The following is an 18,602-nucleotide window of genomic DNA, read 5'->3' as shown; positions in this document are numbered from 1 at the left end:
ACGAGTATCTGAAATCCGCAAAGCTGTAGCGGAAATCTTAATTGAATCGTGTGTTTTATTTAGTTAGAACAATATCACTTTGGGCTTGGTACGCGACACACTCAGTTTTAGTTCTATCCAAACATATGCCCACTAAGTGAAGTCAATTGGACAACATCATAGCACATGAAGCGTCAACACCAATTTGTTTTTCGCTGCTCGTTGATGCGACTGCCTTTTGTATGCAGCTGGAGCCGGTTACGCATAAAGCAATTCAATTTACTTTCATTGGAATTGCAAATCAAATGAATGCCTGCATATGCATGCAATAATTTCGAATAAATACTTCACAGTTACTGCAGTTCAACGAGTAAATAAGTCGCATTCCACAGACAATGGAATCAATCCAACTGGCTCTATCAACAATCATCAGCTTAGACCTCAAGTAGTAGTAGGTAGCTGAGGGCATTAACTGCCTTAACGACAGAGATATATATAGGCAATTGTAAGTAGTAGTAGACATTTAAACTAAACAGTCATTAACGAACTTACAAATATTAATAAAACATTTGAAATGATTGTATGTACTTGAGATGTAATCATGAACTTAAATATGACTTGTATTAAATAATTCGAATACTTTGTATGCGTGTACAAGAGTTGTATATAATCTATGCTTATTTGTATATGATTCTATGTACTATATGTCTACTTTTAATCTATCCTCGGTCATTTGTCTCTTCGTCGAAGTCGAGCATCGTCCGTTGCAGCCTGTTTCGGAGCAATTTGGCCTTTCTGTCTGGCATTGCTCGAAGTACACTAAGGATGAATTTTGTAAATGCAGTGTTCTCGTCGTCTTCCTTCTGAGCACATATTGCGGCGACTGCTTCTTGCACGCTGGCTATTAAGGCCGACTGCGTTGTGGATGTGGGGGCAGGACGTGGTGTTGACACTCTTAATTGGCTGGAGCTGGACTCGGAAAAGCATTCGGCGTCGGCAGTTTCGTTACATTCTTCAAAGAGAAATTGAGATGCGATTTCACTCCGTCTAGCAGCCTCGTTCCGTTTGGCATCCTCTACTTCCACGGGACCCACGAAGAACATATAGTCAAAAAACTTCCACTTCTGTATTACTTTTTCAGGGCTGGTCCTGGAGCGGCTCGCATTTTTACGGTATTGTATTCTCAAGTTAGTCCATTTAGTGCGTAAGTCTTCAACTTCGAAGGTTTCATAAAATTGCCCGGCTATAGACTCCCAGGCTCTGTTTCTAGCCATCTTATTGGAATATTCCTTGTTCCGTGCATTCCACAGTACCGGATGAGTCTCTACCAAGGAGATTAGTTTGATTGTGTTGGCATCACTCCAGCCTTTTGACAATTTTTGCTTCTTGGAAACATGACCAACAGATTCCGCATCATCGCTTTGTTCGTTTTTTAAACTCATCTGAAAAAGTACTTTGTTTTGTTTACCACACCAATACTTGAACAATAATTGGCAACATATATTTACAATTAAAATGAACAGCTGCTGCGTCGCAAACAAAAGTTTGACGTTTGTCGCTCAATGCAAGTTTGTGAAACTAGTTTGCCGGAACCAGAAGCGACGACAGATTTTACGATAAATGTTTCGATAAGAATCAATGCTGCCACTTGGTAACAAATAGTAACCGTTTGTTTTCAAAATCGGCACAAGCCCCCATTCTCTACTGCCAGTATTAATGATGTTAACAAAACGATTATCATTATTCCTGCAACTGTAATTAATATGTGGCATATATTTAATTCTTAAGAGCATGCAACCATGTGCTTTCTAGAAGTTTGCAGAGAATTAATAAGCGAATTATTAATAATACGAGAAACGTGTTTTCCCACTTATGGATGTAGATCTCAGAACTACAGTTATTACAATTATGTTTCTATACCCATCTAACCAAACCAGGGCGTATTAGCTTTTTAATATCCCTCAATAGCAGTTTAATTAAAATCTTTTTAAAAAATAATTCTGCTCAAAACCCATAAAAGTATGCAATACCGAGAGTTTTAGAATATTTTTTATTTTTTTTTTTACATATATACAATTTATTAAACTAGTTTATATTTTTTTAAAGTAGTTGAATGGCTCAAGAAGCGAACTCTTACGCTTTTAGTTGGGCTCATATAATTACCTGCTAAATTCTATTATAGTCGGTTGGTGGTGGGTATTCAAAGAAAAAGCTTTAATATTTCTATGAAATACTTATTCCTACTGCTCTAATTATGTTGCAAAAGTGGTCCCTTATCTTTACTTTAGTTCCATTAGTGTTTACAGTGGATTATTATTGTTTTTATTTTAAGCATAGAAGTTTTTCTGAGGTTTAGTCATTTTACCGGCGATTTCTAGTGACTTTGCAATCAGTATTGCATTTATTATATTTGCAAAATAAACAATCATATAGATATAGTGCTATATAAGATAATCGTTCCGATAACGACTTTATGAAAATGTTGGATCGTATAAAAGCAAGACCGAAAGTGTCTGCATAGACAAAACTTTCAAGACAATCATGGGCATGAGATTCGCAGTATTACTCGTATTCGTTTTTGTGGCATTACATCTAGTTAGCAGCGATCGTAAGTCCTTGCATCTGGTGCATGGGGTAATTTTTATTTAATAAAGAGTATGTATCTTCCCACAGAAATAATAAACTGCTATTGGGGAACTTGGGCCAACTATCGTCCTGGAGATGGAAAGTTTGAACCTTCAAACATCGACACCAGTCTGTGCACCCATATAAGTTATACTTTCTTCGGCATCAGCGAAAGCGGGGAATTCAAATCGTTGGATCCCTGGCTCGATTTGGATAGTGGGTTAGGTAGGTAATACTACGTGAAAAGATGGAATATAACTAAAGCAAACAGAGGTATATCTTTAAAGTACCAAAGATTCTTAACAACTTTAGCATGGGAATAAGATACGAATTATATCTATGTATGAATAGGTTTTATTAGCAAGACCATTGCCCTGAAGCAGAAAAACTCAAACCTAAAAATCATAGCCACTGTTGGCGGTTGGAATGAGGGATCCAATAAGTATTCCGCCATGGCTGCGGACCCAAACAAGCGTGCCTTATTTATTTCCTCTGCCTTGAGTTTCATTCAGGAGCATGGTTTTGATGGCTTGGATGTGGACTGGGAGTATCCCGTAGAACGTGGCGGCGTTCCTGAGGACCGGAATAACTTCGTAACACTCCTAAGCGAAATTAAACAAGTGTAAGTGTGATGATATTTCGCTAACTATATGTTTTGTTTTAAAATACATATGCTTGTTAGTTTTGATCAGCATGGCTTAGAGTTAAGTATAGCTGTAGGCGCATCCAAAGCCAGAGCAGAAATTTCATACGACATACCAGCCATTTCTCAGCATGTGTCCTATATAAATGTTATGACCTACGACTTCCATATGGCGAACGACGGGTACCTCGGTTTCAATACACCCTTGCCCGAGGTTCAGCAGGCCATCGATTATTGGCTTGAAAAAGGTGAGTCTGACACCAATAAAGGCTTCCAATATACATTTGTTCCTCGTTCACAGGTGCACCTGCTCAAAAGCTTGTACTAGGCCTTGCTTTTTATGGACACACCTACCAAATGGCGGACAGTTCTCAGAATGGGCCAGGGGATCGGTCTAGCGGCCCGGGGACCGCAGGGAAATACACACAACAAAGCGGCTTTCTTGGTTACAATGAGATCTGTTTGAATAATTGGGCCGCAGTGTTCAATGAGGAATATGGCGCACCATACGCTTTTCAGGACAATCAGTGGGTTTCCTACGACAACGTACAAAGCATTGAACGAAAAATGAAAATTGTGAATACTAAGTCATTGGCTGGTGCTATGGTCTGGTCCATTGAAACAGATGATTTTCGAGGCCGATGTGGTGAATCATATCCCTTATTGAAGGCCATAAGGAATGCGGTTAGCCTTGCTGAGGGTGACACTGAAAGCGTTGTAACCTCTAAGCCCTCTACACCAACAACTTCCGCAGCCACAACCGCCACCAGTGCTCCTGTGGCGCCCACACAGAGCAGCGCCTGCTCCAGCGATGGCTACTTTAGGCACAGTACTGATTGTCAACGCTTCTATCAATGTGTGGCGGGTAGGCGATTCGAGTTCACCTGCCCCAATGGGCTATATTTCGACCCCAATTTACTTGTCTGCAACTGGTCTTCCGCTGTTAGCTGTCCATAAAAAACCAAGTAGATTAAACAATTAAAACTTTTTCCTAATTTCTGTCTGGAAAATTAAACTGCGTTCGGAAAATTGTCGCTGCTCGAGTAATGTTAAAAAAACGTCATAAAACAATTGCAATTTTGGAGTGATAAGACAAAAGTGTGCAGCGAGTGCTGGCAGGTGTACTTACTAGGAGTATCTGATAACATTTCACAGAACCTGGCACACCTCTTAGAACAAATAGAAATTGTTGCATACACACATACAAGTATGTTTACAAAAACCTTCTCCGACTGATAAGGCACGATAATGATGATTCCCCTATTACGTTGAAAACTCATGAGTGTAATTTTCTATTTATATAAAGAATAACAAACTGAACCGCATCTCAAATAATAATTATACTTGTATGATTCAACAACTACTACTATGTAAGAAGTTACTCAATGCTTGCTAAATACTTATATTGAGCTTTTTTTCAGAATTGTCATTTACAAATAATAACTATTCAAAATTTAAAATTCCTAAACACGCTGGCCTGAAGACCGCTTTAAATTTAGAGTGGAGTTGAAAATAAAATATACTTCTATATCATGATTAGGCCGCTGATAATTTTTCTATTTGTTTCATTATTCATTTTTGGACATGGGGCAGACTGTAAGTGGGTTTGCAAATGAAACCTCATAATCCTGATTTGCGTGGATTTCAGATAATATTTTTTGCTATTGGGATATGGGCGCCTTTTACCGTAGGGGTCATGCCAACTTCCAATCCTGGGATGTGGATCCACGACTCTGTACCCATTTAGCTTGCGGATTCTTTGGAATCGATGAAAGGGGCGCCATCGAAATCGGAGTAGAGCTCCAGAACATATACTTGGGTGGGTCGGGGAGACATAACTAATTGGAGTTCTTCTAGCTAACCAAATCTTCCCAGATCTTATAAGCTATGCAATGCGCTTAAAGCAGACTTTTCCCCATTTGAAAGTATTTGCTGCCATAGGAGGCTGGAAGGAAGAGAAGGCCAGGAAGTTCTCGGACATGGCAGCAGATGCACGAAAACGCCATCGTTGTGTTTCCTCGATTACGGATTTTGTAAACCAGTGGAACTTTGACGGCGTGGATTTGGACTGGGAATTTCCGACCCAGCGAGGAGGCCGTACTAGGGATCGTTACAGTTTCGCAGTTCTATTGAAGAAATTGAAGACCAAGTAAGTCGAGCGTCCGCTAACAAGCAGGAGTTACAATATACATTGCATTCCAGACTAAAAGAGCACGGGCGTCAATTATCGGTTGGAGTTCTCGCGCGAGTCGATGCAACCACGCTTGCCTCCTATGATGTTCCAAAAATAGCTCAGCACGTAGACTTTATCAATATGTTGACACACGACTTTCGAACTCCCTATGCCCTGCGTCTGACTCACAACGCTCCACTAGGCAACAATAGCAACATAGAACTAGCGGTGATTCATTGGGCTAAGCACAGTGGAATGCCTTCGAAGCTGCTGCTAGGGATTCCCTTCTTTGCCAGCACTTACACGCTCCAGAACCCGAACCTGACGGCTGTAGGCTCTTACAGCAATGGTCCCGGATCGCTCACAGCATTATCGGGACAGGTGGGCTGCATGGGTTACAATGAGTTTTGCACGCAGGCCAGTCGTTGGACGCAAAAATATGATGCCAATGCTCAAGTAGCATATGCCTACTCGGGGAATCAGTGGCTGAGCTATGATAATGCTCGCAGCATTGCTGAAAAGATGCGACTGGTAAGGACACACAAGCTTGGCGGAGCCATGGTCTGGTCCATCGATACGGACGACTTTCGTGGCAATTGTGGGGAAAGATATGGGCTCCTTCGTACCATAAATGAGGCCATTGGCGATCCTTCTGTGTTTACATTGCCGGAATATACAACGCAGAATCCCGCCACATGTGTACAGGATGGTTTCTATCGCCGAAGGTTCGACTGCCAGTTGTACTACGAATGCAGAGGTGGAGAGCGCTTTGATTACAAATGCATCCAGGGACAATATTTTGATGAGCAATTGGGTTATTGCAGCCCCTCGAAGCTGGTGCGTTGTATACAAAACATGGGGACCTACCTGCGTAAATTTCCAGTGAACCTGAAAATTTGAAACCCCAATACCCCATAAAACATATTAAATAAAGTTTTCGCATGTAAATGGACGATTTTTATTAACGGAGAGGCGGGTGCTAACATTTTACTAATTCGGCATAATTGCAACTGCTCGATGCGTAGTCAAAACTAAGGCCGGTGGGGCAGTTAAATCGGAAGGTGGACCCCGAATCGCAGTAATAGAATTTTGAGCAATCGTGCGGATCCCGCACAAAACCCACGTCGGCAGTGCAAGTATAAGTGTTAAGGCTGTCGGAGGCATCATCCTTGGGACTGTCAGTCAGGCCAGTTGGCGTGTCGGTGCCAAACAAAGCCCGATTTATTGTGTGCAGTAGTGGGTTGCGACCTTCTCCGCATTTACCCAAGAAGTCATCTGACTCTAACGACCAGATCATAACGCCTGCTAAATTATGCTCGACGACATACTGAGCCTTTAGCTCAATGCTTCGAGTGTTTTCGTATCCCACCCATTGGCGGTCTTTGTAAGCATAGGGAACCTGCTGCTCCGACTCCCACTCGACTGTCCATGCTTCCTGTTGCATCTTTTCGCACAGTTCATTGTAGCCAAGTACACCAGGCTCCCGGGAATAAGGCCCGGCAATTCCCCGTCCTATATGTGGTGCGCCTAGATTATGATTATCTGCAGAAGCCAGAGTGAACGTGCGACCATAGAAAGGTACGCCCAGAACAAGCTTTTCTTTTGGCGCACCCGCACCTATCCAATACTTGGCAATGGCATCCACGTTCAGTTCTTTTTGCTCCTTGGTTTCGTTTGAACGGCCGTAAAGAGGTGCATTAATACCAACCTCCTCGTCCCAGGATCCATGCAAATCGTAGCTCATCACGTTTATCAAGTCCAGGTATTCCACCACCTTCGGTATATCATAAGAAATCCGCGCCGAAAACTCGGCGGAGCCTACAGCCGCGCTCAATATGTAACTAAAAGGCTGCAGTCTGAAAAAAAAGTAAAACCATCCAATAATTCGAATTGTAAAAGTTGGTAATCATTTAACATACCCTTCTTTGAGCTCCTTAAGCAGCGTTATGAAATTTTCTTGATCCTTATTGTCTAAGCTATGCCGCTGACCTGGGTACTCCCAATCCAAATCGATTCCATCAAAACCGTGTCGTTGTATAAGTTTAACAACGCCATTAACAAATCGAGCTCGTTTTTCGGCATCGGCAGCCACAATCGAAAACTTTTTCGAGCCCTCATTCCAGCCACCAATAGCGGCCAATGTTTTTAGGGTGGGATTTTTCAACTTTAGGGAATTAAATTTCTTAATGTTACCACGTCCGCTATTATCTTCCAGATCAAGATATGGATCGATTATGCGGACATCACCATTTTCCTCAATGCCAAGGAATGCGTAAACCAAATGTGTGCAAAGGAAGGGATCAATGTTCTCTACGTCGAACTTGCCCGGACTTGGGCGATATGTCGACCAGGTGCCGAAGTAACACACCACATGCTCTATAAATGTACAAGTAGAATAAATTTTATATTATTAATTAGATTAATTATTGGTCTAATTTAATAAAATATTTCGGTTTTACACTACTTACTGGATGCTGAAGCCTCAATGGGTGTTACAATGGAATAGACACCAACCAAGATGGTCAAGGCCAATAGATTCCTTGGCCATTTCGTCCACATTTTGTTTTTGTTTTTTTGCTTGTCAATATTGTGTGAAATACTTTCTTCGCCTTCTGCAAGCTTCTGTTCTACTGCTATTTTCTTGACGCATCTCCTCTTTATATAGTCATGCGTCTTGTCAGTCGAAGCGCGTTATTCATATACAAAAAGGTAACACGGTAATTGATAAGAAATCAGACATGCTGTAAGAGCTGTTTACTCTTTTGTTTCGAGCAAATACATAATCGAAATGTTTACTCTTCCACAAACAGCAACGCAAATATTATACACAAAGAACTAAGTTCACGCAAGCCCTGAAACGGCCTTGTTTCAAAGACAGAGTCATTTATTGGCTATTCCACTTTCATCATTATCTTCATTTGAGACACCAATGTTGGCATAACCATAACGGAATCACTTAAAGCTATTAATATGCCTGAGCAGCCGCCCACTCAGAATTTTTTCAGCTTGGAGAGCTGATTGTTTCGTCGCAACGCCATCTTGCGCAACCGTCGCCAGTACTGCTTGGTGTCTGGGTCCAATTCATCCAGCGGCACAATACGTTCCGTATTCAGCGTCCAAAGCCAATCGGGGTACTCGGCGTCTGGCTTCAGCTGAAAGAAAATTACAGGGAGTATGTTAATAGTAGGCAATAAGTAAAAGTATAGAACAGTAGAAGAATTCTGCTCACCTTGACGTCTTCGCCGGTTTTGAAATAGTTGCTGCCACACACATAGCTCACTAGTTTGTTAGCATCCGTTTCAACTGGTATGATCTTTTTCTCCATAATAGGTCCTAGCTTTCCCAGCTTCTTCTTCTTGGTGGCGGCTAAAATTAAACAATTAAATTTTATTAAAATCTACATCACTGTAGAAAGAAGTTGATGAAGTGTACCTGGAGCCGCGGGCTTTGCAGCGTAGTTGCGGGACTGAGGCTGCAACATTAGGGCCGGCACCACCAGTCGCTGCCTCAGCAGCAGGAAAGTATGTGTCAAGCTGCTCATTTCCAAAAGTGGGCTGTGATTTTTGTGTCAGTTCTACAATATACTTAAATTCATTCCAACGTTTAGGTAAAGCATGAGCGCCGAACACAGAGTTGTTGTATAACCTTAAAGCACACGCAAACGTCAAAATCAGCTGTTGCGGCCATCAGCTGTGCGCTTAAAAACAAACGGCAACTGTTGTCAGTGTTTGTGGGATTGCGTTTCGGCAGAAAATTATTTTATATTCATAAAATAAAATGCCGACTCTGAGATTGCGACTTCCGTCGAACCGGACACTGAGCAACATTTGCGTCTATGGCGCCGTTTTCTCCATCTCCGCTGTAATGTATATGCGATGGAAGCTGGAGGATCGTGTTCGTAACACCGAATACTATAAGCTGGCTATGCAAACTCTGCGGCGGCATAAGGGTAAGTGATGCCTTCAGTTAGTGACCATAAATATATGGATAACAACAGGGGCCGTCGGACTGCTCGGGGAGCCAATAAGAGAATCGGGATTTGACTTGTCTGATGCAAACAATACCTGCGATGCCCAGAATGCGAAGTTTGAAGTAAAGGTGCACGGCACCAAGGATAAAGGTAGGGGTCCCGGCGCTAGTAACTAGTCATTTATGAATTGAATTTTTGTTCTTCCACAGGCACTGTTTTCTTTTGGGCCACAAATAACAAGGAAAAGGGCTGGCTGATCGACCGATTGGAGCTGGAAACGAAACAACAGCCCAACAAACGTTTCTTGCTTAAAAAATCCACAGATTTTACGGTACCCAAGAATTTGGATCAGGAGTCGGTAAAAGGCGCATATGCAGCGAAAACAAAAACAAATTCTAGGCAAGCGCCATATGAGAAGGACTATCCCCAACCACATTACCCGCAACCAGACTATGACCGGTCCGGATACCAACAGCCCGCAGAGGAATACGCACAACACCCAGCATATGTGCCGCTGCAGCAAAATGAACCAGCCCCGTATATTGAGACTGCGGATGGCGGTCGTATGCTATAGATTTAATACCTACAACTCTGATTCGGCTATATGTATCAAAATTTCAACTGAATAAACAATTGTTTGGAAAATTTTTAATTAGTTTATTCTCATTAAATTTGACTATCCAAGCATCTGTTAATAAATCGTATTTTTTAAAACAAAGTATTTTGTTATTGTAAAAAATCTTATTAGACGCTGTGTGTTCTAAGTTTTCTGTTTTTATAATTTAGTTGTTTTAGTAAACTAATAAACGAACTATTGCAAAATATGTGTGTTTTTATTATTTAACGTTTATACAAATGTGGGTCTTAAAATATCAGAAAAGTGTGTGTTTAGCTTCAAAAATACTTAATACATATTGTTTGATTGTGCAACTGTAGTGATGCACTGGAACTCTCGAAGAATTTTGGGACATTTTTTTCGCTGGTTCAAAATGAAATGCAAGTTTCGAAAATTTGTTACATTTATGAAAAACACTCCTTCAGGTTTTTGGGGATTATTAACTGACTTCGGCCACATTTAAACAAAATTAGCGCACGATATACTCACATAACATATAAAATTGTCGGCCGAAAACAGATTCAACTGTTTAAAATTAATCATAATACATTATGTAAAGTATTAAAAACTGAGTTTTAATGCTTTAAAGGCGACAATTGGTGGCATGCGGGCTGGCAGCAATGCGTTGCTTCATAGCGACAATCATCTACATTTAATTAATTTATAATGTATATGTGTGTGTATATATGTCCACTTTTATCGTAATATAACACATAGTATATATATATGTATATGCATACTTCAAATTACAGTTAGTTATGTGTATTATAAAAAAGCGCTAACAGTGACGGTCATACTTGAATTGATTTATTTACTGCAAGTTCTGCCGTTCAGTTGTTATAATCGCTTTGCCATTGCAAGTGGAAGACTGTTGGGTCTTTTTGTCGACTGTGTTGCTTCCGCTTGCTGCTCTTGCTCTTATTGGGTCTTCAGCTCCTTACCAATACTGTACGATACAATTTTTCCCCAGTCGATTTTGGTCCTGGTAATGGGCAGTTGTCGACGCATTGCCTTAAATGTGGTATCGGACATAGTCTGGTAGTTCTCTGAAATGGCCAGCTGATATTCGTTCTCAGCTTCCTCGATTAGGCGGATGACCTCTTTGGCCAATTGTTGTTCGTTGGAAACCACGACACTTTCGCGGCACTCCTTTGATGATACCAATTGCACGTTGCCATCTTCGTAGTAGTGCACCTGCACTTTTAACACCCCCTTTAGCTCAGCATTGCCGCTACCTGCTTGGAAGCTAACGGTCCATTGCGAGCGCCACCGACCGTTCCAATAATTTTTCGGCTGGAACTGGTGATCCTCAATGCAAATGGTCAGCGTCACTTGGTTGCCCTGCGACTTACCGAAAACGGAGCTAACCTGTAAAGAATGGAGGTTGTAACACGTTTGTTATAATTATTGTTCACACATTTCACATTACCCCGTGCCTATAGTGGCTAGCTGTATACGCTATTGTTTCAATGTCTAATGCTGCACGCCATGGTTCCGCATTAGCATCAGCTTCTACATCCTGATATTCGGATGCCTCTTTTCGGAGGTGGTCGTATTTGAATGTTTGTTTTGTGCGAGGGTCGTAAAAGCGTCCGTTTCCTGAAAGATACACACAACAAATATATGATAATGGCTAGACAATACTATCCACAAATTTACAGAATTTCTGGGTACTACGTATCAGCGACTCATTGTGGATAAAGCAAACCACAGTGCATTGATTTACGCCACAATTTCAAAAGAGAAACTGTGTGTGGGGGTTTGTGGGAGGGTACAGAATTCGCATCAGCTGTTTAGCAGCACCAAGTTTATGCCCTTATATGGTAATGGCATATTTATGTGGCACAAACAATCAATGTTTCGCTGTAGCCAGAATGGATTGAAATCAAATCAAACAGCAGACGATGTAGTACGCACCTATATCATTATGTTCGGAAATAATTGCATTGTGTTCGCTGCCTTCAATGCGCACCGGCGTTAACTGATCCTTGTTGTATTGTGAGAAGGCGTGGCTAGCGCCGTCTTTCAACAGCGGGTCGTTCCTCAGCAATTCGCGCACATCGTTAAAGACCTCATTGAACTCGCCGGGCGGAGCGTGGAGTATAAAATCGGACACAATGCGCACCTTTTCTGCATCTGTTATCTGTGTTTGTTCCATAATTCCGCTGGTGATTCACGAATTTGGGGCAGTTGTTTTGCTTTTGTAGTTTTTGTCACAGCTGCGGCTACTTTTTCACTGTGTTAGGGATTGTGGGTGTGCAACAGAGTCAACTGGCATTAGCCGCCACAAGCTTGGGTTCGTTCAGGTAAATGTTTATCAAGTTTTTGAAAACTTTATGAACTATTAGCGGCACTTCTTTCCTTTAAGTAATTAAAGAAATCGCGACGATGACGAGTTTTTCGCTCTACTTCTGCCCTTTTTGCAATTCACTGATTTCTCGTTCATCATTCACAGAGATGGGCAACAATATTATTTTGATTTTGTATACAACAATATCGCTTTTCGATTATTTGTTATGTTCCTTCTCTTTCTTCGTCGATAGCGATATATTTTCGATCATTTTGGCAAAAGTATCGGCGTTTTAGAAGTGAAATTAGTTTGGAATTTAATTTCTTAATGTTAAAGGTTTTAAGGGCATTTTGAAAATGATTTAAGTACAGGTAAGTTCCCTTGCCTTTTTATTTGAAATGGAGTATTCGTTCATATGAAAAATGTTGGCCGTTGAATGAAAGCAACGAAAAGAAATTGTGCCGCTAAGTGCTTGTTTCTATGGAAAGCTGCACCAAGGTTGGTTGCGATTGTCCAGAGGCGAAAGTTTGTAATAAAGTCGCTGCCAGCTGCACTTGAGCCGGCTGAATGTTCCTATTTGCAAGAGATAGTGCCTCAAATACATAATCTCCACCTCAAAGCCTACTGACCATCTTGGCAGTGTACTTTGTTAATAATTTAATTTGTCAAGGCCAAAGGCTCCTATTTATCGCTGGCTTTGAATATGTATGTTTGTATGTAATGGGCGTGTTATTCAGGTACATGACTTCGGCACGTATTTGCGGCACAATGACTTTTTGCTACATTGCTCGAAATTCTGACCATTGGATTACCTTCCTTTAATCAAATGTGGGTACATACACATGTATGTATCTCATATGTATGTACATACATATGTATGTATATTTAAAAATACCCTTCTAGATCTAATCTGGTCCGTATCCATATTCGACATCAGCATCCACGTGCAGCTCCTTTCCATTTTGGACGGGTCCAAAGCTATAACAGTGTACTACTTTTAATTTTTCTAACTGTAATTAGTTGTCAATTTTGTGGAAACCGAACAAGCCCTGCCGCAAAGAACATTGCCAGAAAAATGTCGGAAGCTGAGACGGAAAGCCCCGAGTTCTCGGATGCACCATCACATGACTACATAGAACTGAAGAGCGTGGAAGAGGTGCAAGCCCTTGAGAAAAAGCAAATTGTTTCGTATATTGAAAAGTTGCACGGCATTATACGGAAATACGACATCAGATTTGCGAAATACAAACAGAAACTCACGCACCTAGTGAGTGGCAAGTAATGAGCGCAGGGATCACTAATGAAACCAAGACCTTTACAGTTAAAGGAGGCAAAAACACATTGCGATAAATCCACACAAATATCAGGATTGGAAGTCGAGGACGAACGACAGGACTTGCAGGCGGAACATCCATCGGCCACAGAGCGTGAGTATTATGATAACAATAACAAATTTATTAGCTAATAAATACATGTCATTTGCTTGTTGCCTACTTCTGTTTGCTAGCAACAGCAGCGACTAAAGCTGCGCCTCGTCCTGAACCATCCTCTGAGAGCATAATATCGTAGATCTTATCCTTCGCCAGTTTGTCAATTGTTTTACGCATGTAGGCATCGAACTTAGGATGGAACCTGTAAACAGAGCCGTCAATCCCAACTACTGTGTCCTTTTCCTCAATTCTGTTAAGAAGGACACTAATGCCAATGCCAATCAAGGTGGCGGCACGTTGAGCAACACATTCACAAATGTACTTTAGCTTCAGGCAATCCTCAATCGATGCCTTTTCTGTACCGAAGAGGTCCTGCAGAATTCCTCGTGTTATTGTGAACTCGGGGAATAAATCCGACTCTATTTCTGATATATATTTTGTGTGGAAGCTGTTGGGGTTAGCACGCAAGGCAGCCGCAAATTCCATACGCTTCGAGTCTCGTTTGAAGATAACATTATTCTCTAATGCACGAAGCAGCACCAAACCTACGATAGGACCCAGGTACATGCCTAGAAGCGATACAGAGGTCATATATATTGGAACGTAATAGTTTCTCATCGCTCACCAGAAACCATTTTTTCAAATAACTGTGACGAGACATTAAGAGACGTGCGGTCCACTTCGCGATCATATTCCGTGCGAACAAACTCCAGCTGTCCGCTCTCTCCGAATGCGCCCCACTCTGTATTCACAAGCACATGTTTTTTGTCGCGTTTAAATTCGGGTTTTAGTAAATCGACGCGGTCCACACGCTCCACATAGCATGCATTGCAGCCTGTGCCTACAATAACACCAATACGGCATTTGGGATTGCGATGAGCGCAGGACATTAACGTGCCTGTGGTATCGTTAAGAATGGCCACCACTGCGATATCCACGTCACCCCGTCGATGGATCGCTTCCCGCAAAAGGCGTCCCACATCCTCCTGAACTACGCCCGGACATTTAAATCCTTTGGTCCATCGGGCCAATATAGCCTCTTTAAGGCCCATCTGCACGCAGGGAAATGAAAATGTGAACCCGAGTGGTAGATACGCACTGCCCATGTCATGCTTCTCTACAAATTTCGCAAGACACTCGGCAATGTGGTCGAAAAGATCCACGCCTGGTCCAATCATCAGTTCCTTGGGTACAGCATAGATTTGAGACTCTACAGTATCTTCATGGTGACCCTTCAGAGTTACAAGCAGCACACGAAAATTTGTGCCTCCCAAGTCGAGGGCAAGATATTTGCCTATCTCATCACCCGTTGGCAAGTCCTGCACATAAGTGGGAAAGCATTTTGTGTTGGCCAATGCGTTTGTGGTTCGATTCAAGCCTTTGCTAATCTCATCATTGAATCTTTTGTACAACTCTTGCACCTGGTAATCGCTCAGCACAAAGGATTGCATAAGCTCCCTGATTTCCGCGTCGACCATTTTATATTACTATCTTCTGTAAAGACCGCTTGCTTCGAACGATGAGTAACGACTAAATCGCTGGCTGTACAATGGTGCACAATGCCTGGGTTTCTATACCTATATATGGTACACCTGATAAGAATTGCTCAAATATTGCAATGCAATATCCAGACGTAGAAACAACTGCAATTCGCTCGTTGCCTTTTAAATTAAAATCACTAGCGACACAGCATTATTTTCTAAACTATTCAACGTACTTGCCTTTAGACATTGTGGATCGTGCGAAATTTATCCGAAATCTAACACCCAGGGCAAACAATCTTATAGCTTAGTCGTATAATTATCTTTAAGTTTTATTACTGGCTTTAGACACCCACATATAGTTAGCATGATATTATTAAATATGATAAAGCATGGGCTATACATTACATGATTACCATATAGAAAATTGTATTCCATTGGGGTTTAAAAGAGAATTATTGCATTTACGAGTAAGTGACATTTGAGCGTAGAACGATGGGCATTATCAGGGTATTTGTTAGTCACAAGTCTTCATTTTCCGATTTCCCACTCATTATTACTAATTTAAACGAGTCGAATGCGTTCATAAGAGTCTTAATCGCACATAAAGCGCACTGAAAGCGTATGCTCTCTGACAAATTGTACGTCAACGTCAAGAATTGAGCCTATTAATGCCCAAGATTAGCGCCGAAAGTCGCACTCGACGACTTTTTCCATAAAGCCCCTCGTACTTTATGATGTAAATAGCTTTAATTTTGTGTGCCAATGTGTAGTTGGCGGTGTGTCTGTAGAGTTTAACAACCATGTGGCTTATAATTATAGATAAGTCCGAGTTTCTGTTATATAGCAACAATATTTTTTAGCTAATTCCATTTTTTTTTTTTTTTATTATTATTTTTTTATCAACGTATTTTCACAGTTTCGGCCACCGATGCCTTTAGTTTTGTGGATGAAATGCGTCAGGCGGCTAAACATGCGGAGAACTTGAACAATTTTGTGTATGAGCCCACGTCGGGCATGTACTACGATCCAAAGACCGGCTACTACTACAATGCGGTAAATACATATGACAGTGCAATCATTATGATGACGATTTGAATGTTATGCGCAAGTGCAGTTATGTATATGCGTTGTGAGTGACATGCAGGGGTTATCTCATAGGCTGCATTATTATACACATAACAATAAACCTACATCAATGTCAATTTGCAATCTCTTCCGCAGGAATATGGACTGTATTACGATGGCAATACGGGCTGCTACTACAGCTACGACCAAGCCAAAGACTCATACGAGTTCCATTCGAAGCCGCAAGTGCAGGTGAGAGCGTGTGTGCAATCCGATTTCAACATCTGCAGTATGAACAATAATCAAGTGTATTTCTTCTTCATATTCGCTTTAGTCTAGCAAGTGTGCGCAGAGAGTCGATCATTACGTAAATAGTAAACTCTTAGAACGTTTTACAAATCTAAGCATAGACCGAATGCGTAGCAATGCATTAGGTAAGAGTTGAGCCAACGAATGTGCCATAAAAACGCGGATTTCTTTTCTTAAATGGTTGCAGGCAAACAGCGCGGACAATGCTGCCGATGGTGGCTCAAATGCGGACGACGATGCTTTGGAAGAGGACGTTGAGTTTGACGAACTGGGCGGCGTAATAACGGACAAATCCAAGTTAAAGCAAATCAAAGCCGAAAAAGAAAAGGCTAAGAAGCGTGCGGCCAAAAGCAAACGCAAGGCAAAGAAAAATAGCAAGAAGAGCAAGAAGCACAAGTCGAAATCATTCAAAGAGAGGCGACATCACAAGGACAAAAAGCGTAAAAGGCAAGACGATGGCAGCAATGATGAAGAAAAGAGCCAGACTGCTGGAAAACATTCGCGTAAATTCCGCGATGTCGAGGATGGTGAACTGTCGCAGTCGAGCAGCGATAGAAGTTCCTCCAGTAGCAGTTCCGGCAGCGGCAGCTCTAGCAGTGATGCGGATGAAAACGATGACAGTGTACCGTTGTTTAAAGCGGGCGGTCGCTTTCAAGGTTTGTGCGTTTGCTGCCTTGCTTTAAGAATTCAAGAAGAAATTCGCGTTTTTGCCTATAACCCCATGCTTCAGGTATTTTACTTCAGATCTAACATCTGCTACATTTTTTAGATATTGCCAAGCAGTACCCGCCCTCGTTGCGAATCATTGTCCAGGAGACAAACGTACAGGAACTTACGGTGGGTAGCTTGCACCTGATCACTTACAAAGGCGGCACATTGGGGCGTGAAGGTGCACATGACGTCATCATACCGGATGTAAATGTTTCAAAGGTAAATGATTGTTCGATCCAATATCTGAAACGTTCAGTTGATAAATCTAGTTAACTCTTACAGTGCCATTTGAAGTTCCACTACGACACTAAGCGGAGCGTCTATAAGTGTAACGACATGGGATCACGTAATGGTACTATTCTGAATGGAAGTCGTTTGACTGACTCGAAGTCGGCGAGTGGAGAGCAGGATCTGGTCCACGGCAGTGTCTTGCAGATAGGGCAGACTAAGCTGCTTTGTCACGTCCACGAGGGCAATAGTACGTGCGGCCTCTGTGAGCCGGGCCTCTTGATTGAAACGCGCGAGGTGCGTGAAAGCGCAACGAGCAATGTGAAAGTATTGTCACACAAGGAGCAGTTGAAGAAGTTGCAGAAAAAGTACGGACTGGAAAATGAGAGTGAGTTCGTGGCCATTGGAGCTGTACCAATTAGTTTTAATCGTTTTGTCTTTGTTTAGAATTTGTGGAATCGAAGGGCACCGCACCTCATAACTACAACGATCGTGCGGCCACACGACGTACAAAGGTGGGAAGCAGCACCGACAAGGAAAAAACTGAGGTGGCCTGTGTAAACACGTACGTATAGCCTAATTCTCATTTAATTTGATTAATATTGAATAATTGTTTTATTGTTTTTGAAATCAGTGAAATAGGCAGTTCAAATAAAGGATTCAAAATGCTTAGCAAACTGGGCTGGCAGAAGGGCGAGACTTTGGGCAAAACAAATGCGAGTGCTGGTCTCCTGACACCAATCAATGTGGTGGCAAATGAGGGCACTACTGGCCTGGGAAGTGAACAAGTGAGCGCGACAAGCTCTCGCCCGATTGACAAACGCAAGTTGGCCAATTTGAAGATAACACAAGCACGCTACCAACGAGCGAATGATATTTTTGATGTGTCGGATGAAAGTGATTAAGAACTGAGTTTTTCATTTGAAACACATTTAATAAACAATCATGTATTCTATAGTTCTTTATGTATATTAATTCGAAAATCTTTCTATATAAGGTTAAGCTATCAGTCAATTAATTCATTTAGCTTCGAACATAAACAGGAAATATGCGTGTATATTATAAGTAGTTTAAAATAA

At 41.7% G+C, this 18,602-nt stretch overlaps 8 protein-coding genes across 9 annotated transcripts; 3 read left to right on the top strand and 5 right to left on the bottom strand.

Annotated features, from left to right (window-relative positions):
* Window positions 1–557: 557 nt before the first annotated feature.
* On the bottom strand, window positions 558–1,504 carry LOC115634098. The gene is made up of 2 exons (XM_030531655.1): window positions 1,488–1,504; window positions 558–1,421 (listed from the first exon to the last, which is right to left on the bottom strand). Exon 2 carries the CDS (start codon window positions 1,419–1,421, stop codon window positions 699–701), a length of 723 nt encoding a protein of 240 aa, XP_030387515.1. The 5' UTR covers window positions 1,488–1,504; the 3' UTR covers window positions 558–698.
* A 1,011-nt stretch (window positions 1,505–2,515) lies between these two features.
* Window positions 2,516–6,368, top strand: LOC115619972 (acidic mammalian chitinase-like). Its single transcript, XM_030513008.1, has 8 exons — window positions 2,516–2,587; window positions 2,653–2,829; window positions 2,956–3,226; window positions 3,287–3,495; window positions 3,549–4,196; window positions 4,896–5,066; window positions 5,123–5,396; window positions 5,450–6,368. The coding sequence occupies exons 1-8, from the start codon at window positions 2,521–2,523 to the stop codon at window positions 6,318–6,320; spliced, it is 2,688 nt and encodes an 895-aa protein (XP_030368868.1). The 5' UTR covers window positions 2,516–2,520; the 3' UTR covers window positions 6,321–6,368.
* On the bottom strand, window positions 6,350–8,040 carry LOC115634666 (acidic mammalian chitinase). The gene is made up of 3 exons (XM_030532525.1): window positions 7,889–8,040; window positions 7,340–7,796; window positions 6,350–7,276 (listed from the first exon to the last, which is right to left on the bottom strand). Exons 1-3 carry the CDS (start codon window positions 7,977–7,979, stop codon window positions 6,400–6,402), a joined length of 1,425 nt encoding a protein of 474 aa, XP_030388385.1. The 5' UTR covers window positions 7,980–8,040; the 3' UTR covers window positions 6,350–6,399.
* Window positions 8,041–8,256: 216 nt separating this feature from the next.
* LOC115634669 (39S ribosomal protein L54, mitochondrial) lies at window positions 8,257–9,071 on the bottom strand. Its single transcript, XM_030532529.1, has 3 exons — window positions 8,853–9,071; window positions 8,650–8,786; window positions 8,257–8,572 (listed from the first exon to the last, which is right to left on the bottom strand). Exons 1-3 carry the CDS (start codon window positions 8,959–8,961, stop codon window positions 8,411–8,413), a joined length of 408 nt encoding a protein of 135 aa, XP_030388389.1. The 5' UTR covers window positions 8,962–9,071; the 3' UTR covers window positions 8,257–8,410.
* An 8-nt stretch (window positions 9,072–9,079) lies between these two features.
* Window positions 9,080–10,042, top strand: LOC115634668. The gene is made up of 3 exons (XM_030532528.1): window positions 9,080–9,369; window positions 9,418–9,540; window positions 9,600–10,042. Exons 1-3 carry the CDS (start codon window positions 9,198–9,200, stop codon window positions 9,962–9,964), a joined length of 660 nt encoding a protein of 219 aa, XP_030388388.1. The 5' UTR covers window positions 9,080–9,197; the 3' UTR covers window positions 9,965–10,042.
* Window positions 10,043–10,204: 162 nt separating this feature from the next.
* Window positions 10,205–12,427, bottom strand: LOC115634667 (F-actin-capping protein subunit alpha). Its single transcript, XM_030532526.1, has 3 exons — window positions 11,924–12,427; window positions 11,436–11,605; window positions 10,205–11,374 (listed from the first exon to the last, which is right to left on the bottom strand). Exons 1-3 carry the CDS (start codon window positions 12,162–12,164, stop codon window positions 10,925–10,927), a joined length of 861 nt encoding a protein of 286 aa, XP_030388386.1. The 5' UTR covers window positions 12,165–12,427; the 3' UTR covers window positions 10,205–10,924.
* Window positions 12,428–12,554: 127 nt separating this feature from the next.
* On the top strand, window positions 12,555–18,596 carry LOC115620077 (angiogenic factor with G patch and FHA domains 1). Of its 2 annotated transcripts, none has more exons than XM_030513243.1 (10): window positions 12,555–12,667; window positions 13,317–13,563; window positions 13,618–13,723; window positions 16,127–16,263; window positions 16,432–16,527; window positions 16,610–16,709; window positions 17,354–17,514; window positions 17,578–17,911; window positions 17,971–18,088; window positions 18,158–18,596. In XM_030513243.1, the coding sequence occupies exons 2-10, from the start codon at window positions 13,372–13,374 to the stop codon at window positions 18,426–18,428; spliced, it is 1,515 nt and encodes a 504-aa protein (XP_030369103.1). In that variant the 5' UTR covers window positions 12,555–12,667; window positions 13,317–13,371; the 3' UTR covers window positions 18,429–18,596. The 2 variants fall into 2 exon arrangements, with proteins under 2 accessions (XP_030369103.1, XP_030369102.1); XM_030513242.1 differs by lacking the exon at window positions 16,610–16,709 and adding an exon at window positions 16,772–17,240 and having other exon boundaries at window positions 18,158–18,593.
* LOC115620078 (hexokinase-2) lies at window positions 13,729–15,275 on the bottom strand. Its single transcript, XM_030513244.1, has 2 exons — window positions 14,352–15,275; window positions 13,729–14,295 (listed from the first exon to the last, which is right to left on the bottom strand). The coding sequence occupies exons 1-2, from the start codon at window positions 15,202–15,204 to the stop codon at window positions 13,787–13,789; spliced, it is 1,362 nt and encodes a 453-aa protein (XP_030369104.1). The 5' UTR covers window positions 15,205–15,275; the 3' UTR covers window positions 13,729–13,786.
* Window positions 18,597–18,602: the final 6 nt, after the last annotated feature.

The sequence above is a fragment of the Scaptodrosophila lebanonensis genome, unplaced genomic scaffold (genome assembly GCF_003285725.1).
Source record: "Scaptodrosophila lebanonensis strain 11010-0011.00,11010-0021.00 unplaced genomic scaffold, SlebRS2 tig00000001-arrow-pilon, whole genome shotgun sequence".
Classification (NCBI taxonomy): Eukaryota; Metazoa; Arthropoda; class Insecta; order Diptera; family Drosophilidae; genus Scaptodrosophila; species Scaptodrosophila lebanonensis.
This window is presented reverse-complemented; position numbering and strand designations above follow the sequence as displayed.